This window comes from Vombatus ursinus, unplaced genomic scaffold, assembly GCF_900497805.2.
Source record: "Vombatus ursinus unplaced genomic scaffold, bare-nosed wombat genome assembly UNPS02001419.1, whole genome shotgun sequence".
NCBI classification, from domain to species: domain Eukaryota; kingdom Metazoa; phylum Chordata; class Mammalia; order Diprotodontia; family Vombatidae; genus Vombatus; species Vombatus ursinus.
The window spans coordinates 4,148,749-4,172,009 of record NW_020941197.1 but is presented as its reverse complement, the minus strand read 5'-3'; the positions used below and the strand labels follow the sequence as shown (position 1 = coordinate 4,172,009).

Here is a 23,261-nt window from a genome sequence, read left to right as displayed (position 1 = left end):
CAAGGTCTATTGATTTTACAATTGAAACATCTTTCAAATGTGCCCCCTTCTCTCCTGTGACACTGTTGCCACTCTAGTGCAGGTCCTCATTACCTCATGCCTGGTGGTGGGTCTGCCTGCCTCAAGTCTTTCCCTATTCTAATACATCTTCCATTCCGCCACCAAAATGATTTTCCTAAAGCACAGGTCTGACCATGTCACTCTCCTACTCAATCAACTTCAGTACATACCCTTTGATTCAGTGATACCTCTATTAGGTCTTTATCCCAAAGAGATTACTTACAGCAGTTTTCTTGAATATGGACAACACAGGAATTTGTTTTGCTTGACTATGCATGTGTTACATGGGTTCTTCTTTATTTTGCTTAAAGGGGAGATGAGGGAGAAGGTAGGAAAGAGAAAAATCAATGTTTGTTAATTGAAAAAAGTCTCCCCTAAGACTCCTTATTTGTTACTGATGGAAGCAAAACTATTCAATTTTCCTTAGTGACAAAACTTGAAGTAAAAAAATAAATCAAAAACACCAAAACTCAAGGTATTAACTGTCAGAAATTACAGTAAAATTGTTCACATGGATGTGAGTGCATTTATCAATACAACACTGCACCTTGCTTTCTATAATTTACCAGTTCCTGAAGAGGGGATAAAAAGTGGAAGAGCTCAGCTATAACTCTACCTTCCCTTCTGCTTAATAACAGAAATTGCTGACAAAAGTGACTATTTGATGGATAAGGACCAAAAAAGGTACTTATTTATAGGATTATTTTTTGTAAGCAATTTACTGTAGTACATCTTAAAGCACAGCAGGAACAACAGTAGAGGTGGAAATTGCTTTAGAATACACATATGATATCAATTGCTGAAATGCGTTATCTCTATATCAGAAAGGCTCCAACTTATATAATTTCATCAAATAGAACACATTTCCCTATAGAAACTATTACAAAAAGTTTCTAGGTTCCCAAATTCTCACTCAAAAAAGCTATTCAACCTATAAATTTGCTATGAAAAGAAGAAATGTAATACTAATGGTCAACTAAAATAGACACAATATTGAATAAAAACTACATAAATTTAAAATGCTGGTACTTCATGAGAAATGTCAACCAGATGGACCATTCAGTAAGCAGTTTCATTTACCTTACTGTAAGGAAACTTGAAGAGTTAGCATAGAATGGCCACAGCTGTGTGGAATTCGCTAGGGCCCAGAGCTTAATAATTGAGGGTCAGAGTAAGGCTAATGACAAGATAGGAAAACAGGCGAATAGATAAAATACAAGAGACTAAAGAAACAGATTAGTAATGCACTCAATAACTGGATATGACAGGTAAGAGAAATAGGAAGAATCAAAACACTGAAGGCAAAGTCTGTTTATTTGTATATATGTATATTCCTTTATACTTAAAAGTTTTCTTAAAAGTAGATAAGTTACTATCCACTACAACTTTTCAGTTCTCTTAATTATAGCTATTTGTCAATAATTTATGACCTGGATAGAAAAATAAGAAAGAGAATTTCAAATAGTTTGTAGCACCTAGCAAAATGAACTACAGATGCAGCTTCCTCCCACTAGAGGTCCAATATGAAGTGAAAATAATCCACTGGAATTTTCCTTGTCAGTCTCATTCCATATATTTTCACTTTCCTCTTATTCTCTTTATGGTTCTTACTTTCTCTTGACCTTTAAACACAGATGGTATGACAGAATGAACACTGGACTTTTAGGTCAGGCTTGAATACTAATTCCCACACTTACTGCTGTGTGCCCCTCCATTAAATCACTTAAACTCTGAGGCTTAGTTTCTTGAACTGTAAAATGGAGATAATAACATTCATGCCTACTTTACAGGGATGTTATGAGGAATAAATGAGACTATGTATGTGAAGTGTCTGACAAACCTTAAAGCTGGATTGTTAGCTATTATAAGTTAGTTGACCTTAATGATCTGCAATCTCAGTTTCCTCCTGACACATAACTAATTCACTTACTTTCTCATTTGTTTAAAAAGGGGGAGAGGGGAAAGCAAGCCCTTTCAATATAATAATGTATTATTAATTATGAGTTCTCTAATTCAGGCCTTTTGGACTGGCCTAAGGTTTTCCCTTGACTTACTCAGGACTGGAGTAAGAAGGAATTTAAGCCATACAAAGTCATTAAAGGTCACTTTGTATCAGAAGCAAATGGGGGAATTTATCAGAATAAGATGATGATGATAATACTACTATTACTACTAATGATGATTACTGAGTGGCCAGAATTATACATCTGGAGCTTGCTGTCCAACATAAACTGGCAACAAATCCCTGTATCCAAATGCAGACCCTTCAAAATATCTTTTTGAATTCAACAGACACCCTGTTGGAATTGAAGCATTACTACAGACAAAAGTGTTGTCAACAACTGCCTGAACATAACATTGATCCATAAAAATGTAAGAACAACATTTTTAATAGATATCTTCATTCCAAATACCTGGCCTCTACACTATGTGAAATGAAAAGCTTTTAAAAATTAGAGATCTAGAACAAAAAAAATAAAAACCATGAGGCAACAGGATGCAGTACGTATGTCCTCATTATCCTGGCTGCTACTGGAATTATTCTAAAGGCTTTCAATGAGCCTATAGAATATGAACTTAAATCTAAACACTCTTATTCAATTACAAAAAAGCAATCAAACTTATCCACTTGTGCAATAATCTGCTAAACTTTAAAAAGTAACAGCAGAATAGTGATTTGTCCCAGTTCTGTTTCAATCTAAACTGCAGATTGTTTACCATCAGCTATAAGGTGAGATTCATAATGATTTTAATAAATGGTATTTATATAATGCTTTAAAATTTGCAAAGTATCTTACCTACATTATATTATTTGCTCTTCATAACAGTCCTGTGAGGTAAGTTCCATAGTTACTATTATCCACATTGTATAAAATAAGAAATAGAAGCCAGAGGGGATTGAGTGATTTGTCTAGGTCAAACAGTCAAGTGTCTGAGATGGGACGTCACTCTAAGTCCAGTACTTTATCCTCTGTATCACAGATGAGACTATCCATTTGCCATAGTCTTCCTAAGGAACGACAAAAACAACTACAGAGTAAAAGCTAGCAGCAGAGACAACTTAGTCTTTATTTGATGCTCAAAAACCACCTGTCTTGAAAGGCAAGTTCTTGCAATATGTTTATGGTGTAAGTACTGTATAAACATGAGATTAGATATAGGCTATGAAACCAGAGGATTTTCTTAAATCACAATAGTCAAGGAATTACACTCCTGTTTATTCAATTGTGTGCATTTGCATTTCTCCCTGGGCTCCTGCACTTCTAGGTCTGGCCTTGTTGGAAATTTGTCTGATTCATGTATTACTGGGAAGACAAAGCCAATTGAATAGAGGACCTACTGGTTTGCCTTTGAGGGCTGAGAAAAGGAATTAAATTAATGAGACTGATCTAGCCAAATCACAAAGTATTAGTCCACTTGTTGATGTTAATATCACAGCAGATTTAGCATTTGGAGAAAAGAACAGTTTCTTCACAGCTTAGTATTTCAAAAGAAAACTGTTTACTAAACAAATTATCAGTATAAACCTTTTTTTAGAGGTAAGTTTGCCCACTAAAAGACCAAATCTATTGATTTAAGGACTTTGAAACTATATGAACAGGGGCAGGTAGGTGGCAGAGTGGATATAGCACTGGCCCTGGAGTCAAAAGGACCCGAGTTCAAATCCAGCCTCAGACACCTGACTCTAGCTGTGTGACCCTGGGCAAGTCACTTAACCCCAACTGCCTTGCCAAAAGAAAAAGAAACATAACTTACGTGTAAGTCAATGCTTTTTCTGATTGGAATGGGGAGGATGAGAGGACAAGCTTGGGGAGAGGACAACAGACTTTAGAGACTACAGTGTATTAAGTAGGTAGTTGGTAAGAAAATGTAGAATGATGGAGAATTCAAATGGAGATGCCTAGGGAGATAACAATGCTAGCACATATGCCTTAATTTAAGATTATCAGTACTAGTTTGGAAGACTGTAATATCCAAGATTTCTCTAATATCCATTCTGTCTTCCTCTCATTGAGAAGGTAACACCCCCCCCCCCCAAATAAACAAAGAAAAAGAAAAGAGAAAGACACAAAAATATATCTCTCTTCTGCATCTTCCTTAATCAGTGCAAATTCTGGAGTGTTGGGAGGTTATTTTTGTGGGGAAGAGATTTCCTACTTCCCTTGATCTTCATAATATAGCTACCATAAGGAAATGGGAGTTTTTACTGGAAAGAAGAGAAAGGGGCAAGAGTAGAAAGAATGGTCAAAGCTGATTGGTGTGTGCTAGGGTGGGGGAGGGGGGCTCCCTGGTCTTTCAGCATACTAAGATGAAGATACTAGATCACGTTCTGGAAGAGAGAATAGAGATAAAAAGGGAGATGACAAAAGTGTTTGCTCAGGGCTGGTTCTCTTTCTTCCAGGAGCCAAGTCAGTAGTTATATAACTACTAAGACCATTATGTTCTGTGTTTTCTGCCTGAAATTTTACTAAACAAAGATTCATTTGCAGCTAGGTGGTAAAGTAGATAGGATGCTGGGTCTGAAGTCAGTGAGACCCGAGATCAAATCTAGTCTCAGTTGTGTGACCGTTACTTAACCCCTGTCATTCAAACTGCATACTTTTTTTGGAGCTAAAGATAAAGATGACAATGTTTGGTGAACATATTGATTTATGTTAGCGTCATCAAAGTATTTAAATGCGAATTTAAATTACTGTTGATATTTTGTTATATGATGATCAGCTTAATTAACCAAGTACATTTATTTTATCTTGGAGGAGACTTCTTTAGGAAATAGTTCACTTATTCTCTGTTCCACACTTTTTGGAGCCCTACACCCCCCACCCCCTCCACCAAGTTAACACTGTATGACCTCATTTGCCTCCACTACTTGAACTGCAATGTAGGTCCTGGACCATGATAAGATATTTGCTGCACATCAGGTTAAGAAAATACACCACCAACTCATTTATGTAAAGTTTTAACCTGGTCAATTGGGTAGCACAAGTATCATTATTCCTATCTTGCTGCTGATGAATTTGAGGTGTAAAGAGCTTAGGATGGGTTTGGCTATGATCACACACCTAGTAAACGTCTGAGATGGGATCTGAATCTGGATCTTAAGTCTAGTGTACTATAATGCCTTGTAAGGAATGATCTAAATCTCTACAAAACATTCACCAACCATATCAAAGCAAAACTCTGAAAAACATAATACCCTATAACAAATGCAAGATGACATTTGAATAATTGAGTTCAGTTTGCTCTAAAAAGGTTAAATGAATTTAGTTGCCCTTCCAATCTACTTTCTAGCACCAGTGAAATTAAACCATATTCCAGATTTCATAATCTGTGTAGTCATATTCAAGAATGGAAAAAGAATCCAAAAGCTGGTGTTAGAATGTACGTGAAGTCTTTTTATAGATTCAACATATCTCAACAAAAATAATTTGAACTCTGAGACAAATACTATTCTGTAAAGTTCTTTGAATAAAGAGAAGAGTAGGCCATGAGTTCAGTTACTGACAAATTAGAAATCTTAATCAAAAGCAAGCTTACTTTTTGAAAGGCTAGAAACAGAATGTGATTGCCAACACCTATCTGAAGACATAGAGAAGGCTGGGATTATAAAAATTTCTCATTTCTCCTAGAGTCATGGAACAGTAAGTCACAGAACTCTAGAACTGGAGGGAACTTTAGAGTCATCTATAAAACCCTCAGGGCAGCTAGGTGGCACAGGGGACAGAGTGCTGGGCTTGATGTTAGGAAGACTCATCTTTCTGAGTTCAGCTCTGGCCTCCAAGACTTACTAGCTGTGTGACCCTGGGCAAATCTCTTAATTCTGCTTGCCTCAGTTTTCTCATCTGTAAAATGAGCTGGAGAAGGAAATGGCAAACTACTCTAGTATCTTTGCTAAGAAAACTCCAAATGGAGTCATAGTCAGAAATAACTGAAAATAACTGAGTAAACAACAACAAAATAAAACCCTCAAGTTTTACATGAGGCAATTGAGGCCTAAGAGGCAAAAATGATTTACCCAATGTCATACAGCAAGTTTATAAGCTGGGATGGAAAACAAGGTCTCCTGATTCCTATCCTAGAACTTTTCCCATTAAACTACAAGATGGCATAATCAACCTAATCAGTTTTACTAGGAACACCTGTAAGCTAATGGTATATGAGATCTTCCATGACATCTTGAAAAATTGCCTATAACCAATGAAAAAGACTCCATAAAATAACTACACTGAGCTGGATATAAATAGGACCTGAGAGGGTTAGACTAGATGACCTCTAGGGTTTCATCTAACTTTAAATCTTATGACAACAGGCTGTTGTTATTCAGGCAAACAGGATTAAGTGACTTGCCCAGGGTCACAGAGCTGGTAAGTGTCTGAGGCTGGATTTGAACTCTTCCTGACTCCAGGCCTGGTACTCCATCCACTGTGCCACCTAGCTGCCAACAGGACAGAAAAGCAATTATTAAGCTAAAACAAGAAATGGTGAATATAAATTCTAACAGCATGATATAGAGCTAGAGAGAAACAGGACACAGGAGACTCAGAGATTCATGTAATGATCATATTGTAAATGAAGCTTTTTTCTTTTTGCAAAGGCATCAAGAAAAATATGAGCCTAAGAGGCAGCCACTATTGTCAATTAAAGAATATTCTTTACAATACAGAAAGAGATGGTCACAAATTCATCTTTTAGCTACATCTGGATAGCATTCATCGCTAGTAAGTCACTTGCCAAACAATTGGCAAAATACACTTGTTTTAAAAAAAAAAAGTTCATTTTTATTTGCTGTAAGTTCACCCTCCCCCCACCCCCCCCCCCCCCCCCCCCCGCCACCATGGCACAGAGAGGTAAAATAATTTTTTAGTAGTCACCTACTTTGTCAGTGATCAGGCCTTTTGACTCTGAGTCTTGTACTCACTTGACTATACCATGATATTTATTTCTTGGGGGAAAACACAAACAAAAAATTTTCCCCAGTATGTCAGACATTTATTCTTACTAAATTTATGATCAATCTGAACTTTTTTAAATACCCAAGTTTTAACTAAGTAACAAATAACATGAAACAAGTCATTTCCCCCTTATATCAAAATCAGCTAGACAGTTTCACAAGCTTATTAGAAATGGATTTTAAAAAGAAGTAGATCAAGCATGAAACCTGGACACAAAGGCTTCCTAAACTTGAGTTTCCATTCTGCAACTAATCAGCTACATGAACTTGTCCCACAGAAAAAATATATTTGACAACTATAATTTTTGAAAGCATAAATCACTTTTTACTACTACTGCTACCAATAATGTAATATTAATATTACAATATTACACCACTAATATCACTTGAAATTTTGAATCCTGGAATTTCCTTCTTGTAAATTAAAGCTAACTAAAGCTAGTGATCTATTAATTACCTATGCTATATTTTAATAAGGTTGGTTTTACTTACAGTCTGTGGATTAATTTCCTCTTCTCCCATAGGCTCATCCATAATTTGCTGCCCATTCTGTGAAAAGGGGACCAAGTATAATGTTACTAAAACAGTTCTCAATTCAGTTAAAAATATATGTGGGCATATATGGAAGTTCTTTTTCTTCCCTACAAGTTGTCTACAGCTTGAATGACACAGGACTGTATAAGTGGTTCCAATGAATTCACTGGCTGTGTTATAAAAGTTTGTTTTGAAGTTAGTTGTAGGGAACTTGGAATGCATTTTCCTACAGAAACAATATTATAAATGGTGGCAATCAGCCAAGCAATGAGCATTTATTAAATACCAACTATGCTAGGTGCTTGGGATTCAAAGACAAAAATAAAAGTTTCTGCCTTCAAAGGGCTTATATTCTATCAAGGGAAATAATATGTACATAAAAGCACATATAACATATATGAAACAAAATAAATGTAAGTTAATGGGGGTGGGACACTAATTGCCAGGGTGAGGTGGAAATCAGGCACAGCTTCATGTAGAAAGTAGCTCCTGAGTTTGAAAAAGTTTAAGTCTGAAGTTTGAAATTTAAGTTTGAGTTTAAGTTTGAAGGAAGGTTTCTAAGGGACAGAGGTGAAGAGGGAATACTTTTCAGGAATGAGGAACAGCCTAGATATAAAGTGCTTTGCAAGTCATAAAGCACTACATAAATGCTAGCTATTATTATTGTGTGTCAGGAAGAGCAAAAATAGCCAGTCTGGCTAGACCTGTGAGAGCACAAGACAGGGAGTCTAGAACAACAAAGTCTAGAAAGATGGGTTGGAACAAAGTTGTGAAGAGTTTTAAATGACAAGCAGGAAGTTGTATTTTATCCTTGAGCAGGCCTAGGATATGCAGAAAGCCACATGGTAAAGGCGTGTGCTTCAGCAAAATCAATTTGGCAGATGAGTAGAGTATGAATTGAAGAGGAGAAAGGTTTAAGACAGGGAGATCAATTAAAAGGCTATTACAATAGTCCAGGAGAGATGTGATTAGAGTCTTCACTAGGGTGGTGGCTGTGAATGGAGAGAAGGGACAAATGTGGCAGAACCAGCAAGATGTAGTGACTGATTGGATATGTGGGATGAGGGAGAGTGAAGTGTCAGGGATAACTCTGAGACTGTAAACCTAGATGACTAAAAGAATGATGGTACCTTAAACAGATATAGAGAAGTTCAAAAGTAAGGGTAGGTTGAATGGGCTAAGGAGTGGGGAGTACAGATGAGTTCTCCTTTGGACATATTGAGATGTCTATGGGATAACCAGTTTGAGATGTCCAATAGGCAATTGGTGACATGAGGTTAGAGATGAAGAGAAAGATTAGATCTGGAAGTTAGGTGCCTAGAGATGTTAATTAAAGTCATGACAGCTGATGAGGTTACCAGGCAGATGTAACTCACAACACTTCAACTGAATTACAATATTTCAGCAACTAATCAATTACAAAAAATGCTCTTACAGAAAAATGTATTTCAACTTGGATTTCCAAGAATACATAACAATTGAACAAGCACTAAGTGAGTGCTTACTATGTACAAGGTACAGTAGGTACTGGGATACAAAAACAAAATGAAACAGTTCAGTCCCTAGGAAGCTTACATTGGGAAAGACGCAGAAGGGAATAATAAAAGGTACAGAGATAAATAAATAGCAACTTGGGGCAAGGGGACAAAATCAGGGAAAGGATAATGTGGCACCTGACCTGAGTCTTGAAATAAGGATTCTTCTGAAGAGGAGATGGGAAGAGAGTCTATTACAGGCCTTGGGTGACAGCTTGTACAAATGTATGAAGGTAGGAGATGGAATCTCAAGCTTGATGTAAAGTTGAGTTGTCCAAAAAGTGAAAGGGTTGAAACAGGAGGCAATGAGTTTCTCCCTCTCTGAAAACTTTCCAAAAAATGCTGGACTGTGTGTGGGCAGTGCTACAAAGGTGATTCTTAGTCAGGTATAGGTGGAATGGATGTCCTCTGGGATCCGCTTCCAACTGCACTATTCTGTGTGGCCAAAATCATACAACTTTTAAGTGCCAGAGTCAGACTGTAAACCTAGTATGATCATGGAATTCTGTGACCTCGAACCAAGTACTTTCCCCACTAAGTAACACTGCTGCTCTAAAAAAACAATGAAAATAACTATCTATAGTAAAAAAAAATTCTCTAAAAAGCAAACTTACTTTCAAAGTTTTATGCTCACAAAGTGGTCAATAGATCGGTTATAAAAAATTCACATTTTTACAAACTATCATTTGTAGAACTTCCACTGAAGTCCTACTAAGATGTTTCATCACTATGTGGAGTTAAACTCCAGTCCTAAGAACAGCATGATGCAGTGGAAAGAACACTGGATGTGTAGTCAGAAAAACTGGGTTCAAATCCTATCTCTGCCACTTAATGACCTGTGTGTCCTGTGAAAGTCACAACCTCTCTGGACCTTGGTTTCCTCACCTGTAAAATGAGTGGGGAGAGGTTAGATGATAACGAAGGTCTCTTCCAGTTCTAAATCTATGCTCCCATAATACTGAATACTGAGCAAAGTCAATAACTTGGGGGCACAGGTGGTGTTTTTATTACTGTGACTGACTAAAGGCATGAGTTTCAGAAGAAAAAGAGATATAGGAAATGTACACTGACTAAAATATCTGAAAAATGGGATTTGATTTTCGGGTTATGGTTTGAAATACAGGAATGGTAAATATTTGGTCAAGGATGGAGCATACTAAGTAGGATTTATGAAAAAATGTATTCGCCTAGAGATGCATACCTGATCAATAGGCTTTTAAAATAAAAATGAAGGGGAGAAGAAAACTATCCACATATGTCAATCAAGGATCATTCATTAAGAACCTACGTGCCAGGCAATATACTAGGAGCACAAAGACAAAACAGAAACATCTTTTAAGCCATTTATCATAAAGAATGGCAAGTATAACACAGGAAGAATAGACAAGTCAACAAACACTTACTAAGTGCCTAAGAGCTAGGGATACAAAGAAAGACAAATCCAGTCAATCCCTGCTCTCAAGGGGCGAACAGTTTAACACAAACAACTAGAGAGAACTAGATGTATAGAATGCTGGAACTGGAGTCAGAGAGACCTGAATTCAAATCCTCCTTCAGACATTTACTAGCTTTGTGGCATTGGACAAGTCACTTAACCTGTCTGCCTAGTTTCCTAATCTGATGATAATAACAGCACCTGTTGTAAAGCTACAATGAGACAACACTGTATTTACTTTGCTTTGCAAACATTAAAACATTATATAAATGCTAGCTATTAATAATATGTACAAACAAGATGCATTTAGAATAAATTGGAGATAATCTCAAAAGTGCAGACACTAGCATTAAGGGAGGCTGGAAAAGGCTTTTTGAAGAAGGTGGGTTCTTATTTATTTATTTATTTATTTAAATTTTTTGCAGCCCCTCAGAGGAAAGGAGAAGATTTTAATGGGGTGTGGTCACCAGATTAAGGAAAAGTCACATGGGGTGCAAGAGCAGAAGAATCGAGGACAGGCAAAGGGATGGGCGCACTGATTGGTACGGGCAACTACTAGGGAAGGATTCACCACCTCTAGCATGGACAGCAATGGACCCCCAAGAGGCAGGCCTGAACAGAGGCTCTCCTCCCCTCCAGAACCTGCCTCTGTCCCAAGCTCCAGCTCCTGAGGGCTCCTAGTCACAATGAGGGACTGTCTTACCTAGCTTTACCCCTACCTCAAGCTATCTTATGACAGCAGCCCCTCAGGCAGATCCCAGAAAGCCAAGAAGCAGCCCCTGTGGCCTTTGATGGGACCAAGGAGGCCCTGGAGAAGGTGGGTTTTTAGCTGAGACTTGAATGAAGTTAGGAAAGCTGGTAGGTGGAGATAAGGGAGAAAGTTACAAGCACAGGGGGCAGCCAAGTGAAAACGTGGATTCAGGAGATGGGAGTGTCTCGTGTGAGGAACAGCAAGGTCAATGTCATTGATCTCAGTTTAAGATCTGCAGTGGTAGACCTATGTTTCCTCAACTCACCTGGGAGCCCCCTACACTAATGAAATCCTAGGCCCATACTAACAAAACAAAGCAAAAAACTACTGAGACACCCTAGGCTGGAGAAGGAAATAAATGATGAGTTCAGGAAAAAGAAGATAAACTGAATGGAGGTGGCATATAACAGTGATGTGAGAGGAACTACTCTGACATCTGTTGGAACATTCCACTAAAAGCAAAGCAGCTGATAAATTCTTGACTTTCCTTAACAATAAAAATATGTTTTTTCAAACAGTAGAAGTGGAACTTCTAGATCTGATTCTGATTAATAAAGAAGAACAGACTGCTATAAAAGAAATTTTACAAAACCCTGAAAGGAAGTGACCATGAAACCTCACAGATCATTAGTTAGACTGCCTCCAAGAGTCCTTAAAGAACCTATGGATATGATTGCTGGGCTGTCTACTGTCAGTAATCTTTGAAGAATCACGGATAAAAAAGAGAGGTGCTGCTTATCGGAAAATACAAAAAGTTGCACGTTTTTTTTTTAAACTGGAAAAGAGGATAGAACATTTTTAATTATAGACCAGTGAGCTTGACTTTGTTTCTTGGCAAATGTTTAGAGCATATTTAAAAGGATGGTTGGCTAACACTCGGAAAGGTCAGTTGTATTCATTTAGAGCTGGATTTAGATTTAGAGCCAGAATGACTCCATGAACTCAATTCATGGAGTTGAATGAGATGGCTTCTACAGTCCCTTGCAACTCTAAATCTGTGTTCCATAGAATCCTATAAAACTCATGCTGTATTTGTGGACAAGATGGACAGATGAAGGCTACTTAATAGATAGGAAACTAAGAATGGCAATTAATGAAGCACAAAATCTGAGCTGGAAGGGATCTCAGTGGCCATATGGTTAAACACACACCTGAAAGAATCCCCCACTCTTAACATACCCAACAGCATCCATTTAAAGACCTCCAAGGATGAGAAATCTATTACCTCTAAGTATAATTCATTCCACGTATGGATAGTTTTGTTAGGTAGCTTTTCCTGCCATCAAGTCTAAATTTGCCTCTTTGCAACTTCTCTTCATAGCTCCCAGTTCAGCCTTCTGGGACAAACAAAACAGGGCTAATCCTTCCTAAAAATGAAAGCCCTTCAAATACTTCCAAACAACTAACATCTTTGCTTCTCCAAACTTCCCCAATTCCTTCAACCAATCCTGGTATGTCATGGATTCAAATGTTCAGCTATTCCCCAATTGATGTGCACCATCTTAGTTCTATGCTACTACAAAAAGAGCCTCTACAAATTTTTGTACATTAGGTTCTTTTCTTATGTCTTTGATCTCTTTCAGAAATGTAGTATTGCTGGGTCAAAGGGCATGTTAAAATTAGAGTATGAAAGTTTGGGGTATGAAAGTTTAGTAACTTTCTGGGAATAATTCCAAACTGTTTTCTAAAATAGCAGTAATAATTCACAGCTCCATGAACAGTTTATTAATGTGTCTGTTTTCCCAATGTCCTTGTAACATTTGTTGTTCCCCCCTCCCTAACTTTACCAATCTGATAGATGGGAAGTACAACCTCAGTTGCTGTAATTTATTTCCCTACTTATTAGTGATTTGGAGCATTTTTTTCCATATAGCTATCGATAGCTTAGATTTTTTCTGAAAATTGGCTGTTCATATTCTTTAATCAATTATTAACTGGAGTGGCATGACGATCTTAATTGCCATGGTGTTTTCTTATAATCACCATTTCCCTTTTGAGATGCTCACTAATCAGCTTTTTAATGATTTGTTCTAAAAATTTCTCAGGAATGGAAATCACACTCACTGGCCTATAGTTTACAGATTTTATTCATTTTCCTTTTTTTTTTTTTTTTGAAAATTAGGTTATTTGCCCTTTTCCAACCTTGTGTTACCCCTCTCATTTTCCATGATCTTTAAATATTACTGACAGTGACTCAGAGATCACATCCACCAATTTCTTCAGTACCCAAGAATGTAGTTTATCTGCGCCTGACCTGAATACATGAAGGGCAGCTAGGTTCTAATTTCCTTATTTATCTTGGGTATCAATTTCACGTTACTCATTTTTGTTCTGTCATTTCCAGTGCAAAGGTCATTCTTCTAGGCAGAGAAAACAAGCAAAACAAGAACTGAACATCTCTGCCTTCTCTCTGTTGTCAGTTATCATTGTCTCATCCAGCCCAAGCAAAAGTTGGAATCCTTTCTCTGATCTTCTTTCATCTCTGAAATGGCTAACTCCTTCCTTTCCCCTTTTTGTTGTTAGGCTCCTGTCAGCAGCCTTGTCTCATTCTGAGCTTTAGTATTCCTTATACTACTTTTACCGCACCAGACTCTTACATTCACTGTTACCTGACCTTGCTTCTATCTTTTATATATTTCTTCTTAAATAACTAAAGAAGCTGGCGAATTGGCTGTACATTCACAGAGTTCTCAAGACAAATCTCATTTTTCCTTCTTCTTGAAACTGTTTTCCTTTGCCTTGATAATTTTTTTTTAGCATCTTCCAAACCCCCCACCCCCCGTTCATTTCTTATGTGTCACTTTAGTTCATGTGATACTACCTTTCTTCTGAATCTTTTGAAATCTGCTTTCCCAAAATCTTGGGTGCATTTCAAATTATCTACCACAAACTCTGGGGGTGGAGGATATAATTCACTTTTTCTTAGGGATTCCATAATTTTCATTTCATCAACCAGTTCAAAACATCTATTGAAGATCTGATACAGAATAGACTCTCCCCTAGTTGGTTCCTTTATCTTCTGAAGGATTAAATGATCACCAAGGCACCATACTAAGCTATGAGGCTATAAAGATAGTCCCTGTCCTCAAGGAGATCAGTATCATGAGGAAGACAACATGCAAAAAACCATGTATAAGTAATACACATACAAGATAAACTGAGGGGTAGTTTCAGAGGGAAGGAACTAAGATTAAGGAGGACTGGGAAAAGTTTCTTGCAGTAGGTGGAGCAGAGACTTGAAGAAGCCAAAGAAGTCAGGAAGTAGACATGGGGGACAGCCAGTGAAAATGTAGAATGAGGAGAAGGAGAGAGGGAGAGAGGCAGGGAGGGAGGGAAGGAGGGAGGGAGAGAGGGAGAGAGAGAAAGAGAAAGAGAGAAAGAGAGAGAGAGAGAGAGAGAGAGAGAGAGAGAGAGAGAGAGAGAGAGAGAGAGGGAGGAGGCCATTGTCATTGGATTGCAGAGTATGTGGTGGGGGAAGGTGTAAGGTAAAAGAATACTGGAAAGGCAGAAAGGGGCCAGGTTATAAGGACTTTAAAAGCCAAACAGAGGATTTTCTATTTGATCCTGGAGGTAACAGGGAGCCATTGAATAGGAAGAGGATTAGATCTGCACTTTAGGAAGGTCACTTTGATGCTTGAGTGGAGAATGGACTAGAGTGGGAAGAGATGAGGCAGAAGATCAATCAGAGGGCTATTGCAATAGTCCAGGCATGAAGTGATGAGGTTATACACCAGCATGGTGGTTGTGTCAGAGGAGAGAAAAAGAATATATGTGAGAGATGTCATAAAGGTCAAATGGACACAACTTGGCAATAGATTAATTAGGGGGAGAGAGGGTGAGAGAGTAAGGAACTGCAGATAACACCTAAGCTTTAAGCCTGGGTGACTGGAAAATGGTGATACCTTTGACAGTAACAAGGAAGAGTTTCTAGGGGGAAAGATGAGTTTAGTTTTGGACATAATGAGTTTAAGATGTCTACAGGATATCCAGTTTGGGATGTCCAATAGTCAGTTGGATGTGCAAGACTAGAGAGTTAAGGGGAAAGGTTAGAACTGGACAAATATATCTGATAGTCATTTATATAGAGATGATAACTTGAATTAATTCATGGAAGCTGTTGAGATCACCAAATGAAACAGTATATTGAGAGAACAGAACCCAGGAAAAAGCCTTGGAGAATAGTTAGTGGGGGCAACCTAGATGAAGATCCAGAAAGGGTGACTGAGAAGGAACAATCAGACAGGTAGGAGAACCAGGAAAGAGCAATGTCACAAAAAGCTACAGAGAAAAGAGCATCAAGAAGATGGTGACTGACAGTGTAGCAGACTACAGAGATGTCAAGAAGGATGAGGACTGAGGCCATTATATCTGGCAATTAGGAGACCACTGTTAACTTTGGAGACAATAGTTTCAGTTGAATGATAAGGTTGGAATGGATTCCAACCGTAGAGTTAAGTTAAGTTAAGTTAATTAACCGTAGAGTTAAGAAGAGAGTGAGAGGAAAGAAAGAGGAGGCATGCATGGTAGGTAGTTTTCTCAAAGAATTTAACCATGAAATGAGGGGAAGATATAATAGCTACCAAGGATGGAGACATCACATGAGGGTTTACTTCGGAGAATGAGGGAGACATGGATATTTTTGTATACAGAATGGAAGCAGTCAGTGGAAAAGTGGAAAAGAGAGTGGGGATGAAAGAGAAGGCAACCTGCTGGAAAAGGCAGGATTAAATGGAATCTCTTGTGTATGTAGAAAGATGTGCTATGGCAAGAAGAACCACTTCGTCTTTTGAGATAGGGGTGGAGAAGATATCTGAATGATATGAGATGAGGAGGGAAAAAGAAGGAGCTTAATGAATGGCCTCAAATTTTTCAGTGAAATGAGTCAAGGTTCTCAAATGAGAAGAGAAGGGGAAGGAGAGCCATCAGAGGATTGAGGAGATATAGAAAAGGTTCTGTGGTAAGTTGGAGAGTGAATTAATTAGGGAGGTATAAAAGGATTGCCATGTTGCAATGAGGACCCAGCTAAGATTATATAACATAAATCTGCAGTGGATTCATTCAACATAGTTCCATGATTTTCTCTTACTTGAGTGGAGAAGTGCTTCATTCAGTAGCACATGAGTAGGAGTGAAGGTAGATGATGACAGTAAACCAAGGCTGAGTCTTGGCATGGTAATATTGGGAAGAGAATTACGGGGGCAAGGGATTTGAGAGAAGAGTCAAGAAGAGGAATGGAGAAGAGGGTAAACAGTATAAGAGTGATGGCCTGGGAAAGAATTGAGGGTTAGAGGGATTGGAGCTCAAGGTAAAGACAAACAACAGGGTTAGGTATTGTAAGGCACAAGAAAAGATGAAAGAGGCACGAATTATTTGCATTGAATTTTAGACAAGCAGGGAGATTATTAATTACAATTTTAATCTTAAACTGACTTTAAAAAATTATCTCAGTTATAAAAACAAACCTATCAACAGATAACCTCCAACACATTTTCAATAGAAAATGAAAACTTCATATTTGTAATCTGTTGTGCAGCTTTGGGCAAATCTCTTCAACTCTCCAGAGCTTAGCTTTCTCCTATGTAAAATAAAGGGATTAACCTACATTAGGGGTTCTCACCTGGAGGACACAAAACTTGTCAAAGGTATACAGGTAATATTTGGTATTTTTTCCTAATAAAATATTCCAAAAGTAGTAGTGCTTTTTGAAAACATTTGTGTTTAGAAAGAATAGTGAGGGAAGGAAAAAGGTTGATAAAGGAAGGGGCATTAAATCATGTATCTGAAAAATTTGAGATAGCTGCTGGAATAATTCCTACTGACCAAAACCAAATAAATGAGGTTTGGAAAATAAATCAGTGACAACCACCAATGAAAGATGAGCCATTAATCTCCACAATAACCAGAAACTCAAAACTAATTTCCAATCAACTAAGTCACAATTTTTTTTTTGCTGTACTGCTGGAGAAGCACCTACTATTCTTCCTTATAGACTAATTCTTTAAAAAAAAATTTTTTTTTCATCACAACTCATTTTCATGAATCAGTATTCTGCATCCTGTTCTCAATCAAATCCAAATCAAGAATCAAATTGGAAACTGAACTTGATATGTGGGTTATCTCTTTCAAAAACTAAAGGGAATAGAGACAGAGAAAATGGACCTGTGATTTCATTACAGGAAGTTCTCAGTTAGGAATTTCCTCTACCAATTAAGTTGAACCTTCTCTTCAACTCAAGAGTCTCAGAGAATTGCGTAGGGTCACAAAGAGTTTGTTAAAGGACTTGTCCAGGGTCACACTACCAGTATATCTCATAAGCAAGATTTAAACTCGTGTCTTCCTGACTTCAAGGCCATTTCTCTATACTTTACACCATGCTACCTCTTCAAAAACTATACCCAGAAGTGGTTGACAAAAAACAGAATCAAAGACCTCATTAATTAGACTACTCTAACACATAACAACTTTATGATACTAAAAAAAATTGTTCTGTACTTAATATAATCCTTTATATGAAAATTTTTTTTACATTATAGCTTATGTGAATATGTATGGTAAACTCTAGAACTTATATCTTTTCATATTAAACAGGGGGCATGGGTAAGTTTTCCTAAAAGCAAAGAAATACGGAGACCAAAATTTTGGGAAAGATGGTGAGGTTCTCAAGATCTTTCCATCTGCAAATGACATTGTGCTGATTGCATTAAGTCCTATGTCATCACGGGGCCTCCCTCAATGAGAGCCAAAATAATTCAAAACTGGCATGACCAACAATTCATACAGAAAAAACTAACTAGACAAAAACTGCTTACAAGTTCACTTGGAAGATCAGTTCTTTGAGTTAGCATATCAGCACACACATCTGAGACAAGAACTGCAGATGGCCAATGTGCTCGGCTCAGAATTGAATAGGATAACATTGGATTACATTTAAGAAATTTACAGTTCTTCCAATAATTCCAAGTTGATCTCCAGCTCAAGTATTTTTCATGTTTTTAACATTCTCCATATAATGTATCCCCTCAACCTCCAAAAAATCATTACCTTCCCAAACCCTTTATTCTTCCTAAACTTCCCTGTTTCTGTTTAGGGCACCACCATCCTTCAAATTACTTAGGTTTACAAGAAGTTATCCTCAACTTTTTTCTCTCCTTCAGCCCTCACATCCAATCAGTTGCCAAGGTTTGTTAAATTCCCCTCCAGGTCCTGTTCTTGAATTCCAGATTTTAAAACCCTGCCTCTGCTGCTGCCTCATCCAGGTACTTCCCTGGGCTACTATCACCTCTTTTCCTTGGAGCATTTAACAATCACTGGGTCTTTCTTGAAGGTCTGCTCCATTCTCCCACTGGTGAATTTCTTTTGGGGCTTCCATTTTGTGCAGTGGCCCAGGTAAACCTTCATTCCCCTCCTGGACCAACTGCAAACTTCTGGACTTCAAACCCCAGCCTTCACCCTTTAGTTCCCTTTTGTGGATTGTATTCCCCAGTTAGAACATAAACTCCCTAGGGGGAAAAGATCATCTTTCTTTTTGCTTATATTTGTATTCTCAGCACTTAGCCATACACACAGTAAACACTTATTTCACATTATCTCCTCCACACTCACAAAGCCACCAGTCTAGTTCAGGCCCTCATCTCCTCTCTCCTGGACTACAGCAAGAGCCCCTTCTAACTGGTCTTGCCAATGGCACCCTCAGCTGCCAAACTGATATTCTTAAAGCATATTTGCTTAAAGAACCTCCAGTAGATCCCTTTTTCCTCTAGGATAAAATATAAACTCTTTTATTATTTGAAGACCTTCATTATATGGTTCAAGTCTATTTTTCCAAGTTAAGTTCAGGTGCCACCTTTTTGAATATGTTTTATATTTCATTTTCTGAGTTTACATTGTTTTACCCAATGGGACATAAGTTCCTTGAGAACAGTGTTCATTCACTTCATTTTTGCCTTTGTATACCCATTGCCTAGTAGGTGCTAAATAAATGTTTGTTGTTTGTTTGCTTCCTTATGGCAAAGGATATATTACTGAAGAGGTATACAATGGCTGCAAAGAGGCTGCAACATATTTCCAATGATGATCTAAGTGCAAGAAGTGAGCTAACAGATATTAGGGAGGAAATGCATCTATCAAGAAAACATAGGTAGGGCAGTCATGTATTGAAAATGAAGCATAACAAATGGATAGCCTGAGTGCTGTACTGGTATCTATGAAATGTAAAAAGACAGAGAGGAAGGGTTCCAGTACACTGGAGAGATCTACTGTCTACAGATTTCCTTATGGAAGAATATGGCTATTCTTGAATCCTCAAAGAGATGTATCCCCCAAACACACTAAATTCATTTCATATAATAATCCAATGAATCTGCCATGTCTAACCACTCTAAAACATTTCAGAAATTATTTTTTTCAGCATGTTCTTATTCTTATTTTCTACTCATTTATGTTAAATAGCACTCCTTTTATGTTCCCAAGTTTGACTCGTGAAAACTTTAAGAAGACAAAGCTTTGTCTCCAGCCAAAATACCACTGGGTGTCCCAGGTAGGAATTAACATATGCTGGACTACATAATGAAAACTTTCTTTGGGTTTAAAAAAAGACTACATTTTGTTGTCGGATCTTTGATGTATAAAATGGTTTTATCCATTCCAAACAACATTTGTTAAACATGGAGTACAGTACTAGAGGGGTGTGTGTGTGTGTGTGTGTGAGTGTGTGTTATGAAAATCCTTGCACCTGTACTCAGGAGTCCAAAACTGTATCAGAATAAATACACCTGAAAATCATGGGACATCCAGATGAAAACAAAAAAACCCAAAGGCAAATTAAGCATTTGGTTTTACCATGAAGAAAGCCATTACATTTTAATAATAACAGCTGATATTTATATGGTGGTTTATGGTAACCAACTCTGTGAGTTAGGTAAAATAGCTTATTATATACATTTTTTAAATGAAGAAACTCAAGTTTAAAGAGGTCAAGTGGTCGAAAGTTGTAGGGGTGGGATTCAAACCCTGATGGTCTTTCCTAAAGGTTTATCACTCTCTCCTCTATACATCATGCTCTAATCTAAATAGTGGATGGCTGACCTAGTTTTTAACTTCTGACAATTTATGAGATTAAACATTTAAAGCCCAACCTCTCATATTTAAAGCTTATGTAAGAATTTCAAGGAAAAAATATTTAAAGTGATAAGGCACGATCCTATGTGCCTGGTTTTAGAAAACATGGCAATGACTAAAGTAAATCAACTGATTTAACATTTCAACTAATTTTCATATAAACCCTTCATGAAAACAGGCAAGATTTCTGAATTTCTAAAGAATTCCAAATCTCTACCAAAAATAGGATAAAATTGACATTAAACACATATTTGGAATTTTTAAATGAAGATTTTGAGTTGAAATTGTCATATCTAGATCATACATGGCCTGAATTAAATATCTATTTTTCATAACACTTGTTAAGGGACAAACCATTTTAAATTTGATATCCTTAAGTGATCGTGTATTAAAACACTGGCAAAATCACTAATACTTCATAAATTCTATTTAAGATTAGTACCGTAGCCAATACTCAAGATTTCTCTTTTCTAAGTTGAGGGCATTATTTTTTAAAGTATGATTCAAGTCATAAAGTATATCCAAAATCAGTATTATTAAAACTTGTAAGATTTGCTTTTGAACAAAGAAGTGTGCAAACATCATTTTATGGCAGTGGGGGAAAAAATCCCCTCCCTCCTTTCACAAAGTGGAGAATACAAATGTCCCATTCGGTATTAAATTCAACCACGGTCACCCTGACGTAAACTGTAACCCAATACATCCCTCTTACTGCGGAGACCGGCATTGACCAAAGCTGCTGTTACACCAAGCACATCACTACACCATACCCTACCCCACTCCACCCCCGAATTTCAATCATGCTTTCTAGAAATGGGGTCAGTTAGTAACTACTACACATGCACAATACTATAATCTCCAAAAGTCAGCAGCGTGTGGAAAAGACCAGAGAAGCAGCAGAAGCAAAGTGGGAATGAATAATGATGCACCACTATCAGGAACTCAGAATCATTTCACTAAGAAGAAGAGATAATAGCTCAGAACTCGTCCCGTTTGGATAATATTCTTGCTACTGCAGAGTTGATCCCGGGACAGCGACAGCAACCGGGTGAAAAACGTAAGTACTACGCTCTGGACAAGGACACGGACCAAAAAGTGCATGCACAGGGAAACTGAATGAGGGTCACTGGATCCCAGTTATTTCAACGAAGATGCAGTTTCTCTACAAATATTCTTATCTCCACCACTGCCCAGCCCTCTCCCCACCCCAAAGCGACAGGAAACTCGTCAAGCTGAAAGGGCCAGGGAACTCCAGGTCAAAGATCGGAGAAACTGATGCAAGGGAGTGGGGGTGGGGGAAGTGGAGGCGGGGTAGCCAGAAAGAGTAGGAGACCTTAAGAGTCAACTTTCTCCTTTGCAGCAGAAGTCACCATTGCGGCAGGAGGCGAAAATCCTTTCAGCAGCTTCCCCCGGCGTCTGGCCAGAGGAAGCCCCGTGGGGCACAAAGCCATGGGGGCATCGGAGCAACTGCTTCCCTCGGCAAGCAGCCCTCTTTCCTATGAGTCACACGCGGCCACCAACTCCCCCCCCCCCAAAAAAACCCAACTCCGGCGATGAGCCCAGAGGGTCCCGAGGAGCTCCGCGCATCCAGCCAGGGTCAAACTTCCCAACTCCAGCCTCAGCCTCCTTCTTCCCCCATCCAAACACTAAATGGATTAAAATGCAGCCCCCATCCCATTATCTTTAAACCCTAGGATGGAAATAGACACCCCCCCCAAAAAAACCCCACACAGACACCTCAAACAAATACCCATCCCATCCTAAAATGAGGTGAGAAGTGTGTGTGTGTGGGGGAGAAATTAACACATACACACACTCACACACACACACACACACACACACACCCACACCCACAAAACAAGTAACCAACCCGGAATCTCGGACGAGAGAGGAAGGAAGAGCGACTTTGTGGGCACTCGGGGGAGGGAGGGGAGGGAAGGGGCCGGAGGCGCCGGCAGAAGGAGAGGGAAAAGGGAAGGGGCCGGGAGGCGGACGGGCTCGCCCGCCCCCCGCCCCCGAGGCAGCCCCTCACTCACTTCGGTGCTGTCGCTCGCGTTCTCCACAGCCATCTTCTGCCACGGGTCCGCCAGCTGCGCCAGCGGCATCTTCCCTCCGGACCCGCAGCCGGCGGCACCGTCTCCTCCGCCTCCTTCTTCTCGGGGAATCCTGCTCCTCCGCCTGAGCCCCAGAGCCCCGGCGCGCGGCGGCCGCGGGACCCCGGGGGGGAGGCACGGGGGCCGACACCCCCCCCCAAACGCCGCACTCTCCCGGCGAGGCGCCCGCACCGGCGGGCGGCGAGACGGTGGCCGCGGCCGCCGTCGGTGGGGATCTCGCCTTCTTCTTCTTCTTTTCCTCCTCCTCCTTCTAACGCTGCCGCCGCCGCCTGTGCTCCTCCTCCCGGCCCCGCTCCCTCTCTCTGCGCCGCCGCCGCCGCCGCCGCCGCCGCCACTCGCTCCCCCACTTCCGCTCACAACATGGCGCCTAAACGATACCTGTCCCTCAGAGCGAGGCTCGGGCCGCCGTGCGCAGCCCCCTGAAAGGGCGGGGCCTCCGAGGCCACGCCCTTCGGTGCCACCTCCTTCCCCGGGTCCCCCTCCTCCTCCCCCTCTTTCTCCTCTTGGCCTCTCCCAACCCTAGGGCGGGGTGAGACTAAGGAAACCAAGTGGGTGTTGCGCGAGTGGGATGGATAGGGAAAGGAGGAAGGGGCAAATGCTTCCAAACCGGAAGGTGTGGGAGACCGGGAAACCCTCTTACTGTAAGAGCTGGGTGTAGCGTACGAGAGGATGACATTATCCCGGGGATTTTGCTCACCCCTCTGGGGTGGGAGAAAATCCCCTGGTAGTTTGTCACTTTGGCACTTTTGTCCGTCTGTCTACC

The 23,261-nt window shown here is 39.4% G+C and overlaps 1 protein-coding gene across 3 annotated transcripts in view; it reads right to left on the bottom strand.

The window, feature by feature from the left end:
* Nucleotides 1-22,564, bottom strand: part of RPS6KA3 (ribosomal protein S6 kinase A3) — a 104,875-nt gene extending 82,311 nt beyond the window's left edge. For 2 of the 3 annotated variants that reach the window (XM_027866673.1, XM_027866674.1), the window contains exons 1-2: nucleotides 22,421-22,564; nucleotides 7,505-7,561 (exon numbers count right to left, since the gene is read on the bottom strand). In XM_027866673.1, the coding sequence (XP_027722474.1) occupies nucleotides 7,505-7,561; nucleotides 22,421-22,489 (126 nt within the window). In that variant the 5' untranslated portion in view covers nucleotides 22,490-22,564. The remainder of the gene's footprint in view (nucleotides 1-7,504; nucleotides 7,562-22,420) is intronic. The other variant, XM_027866683.1, reaches the window with a different exon arrangement.
* Nucleotides 22,565-23,261: the final 697 nt, after the last annotated feature.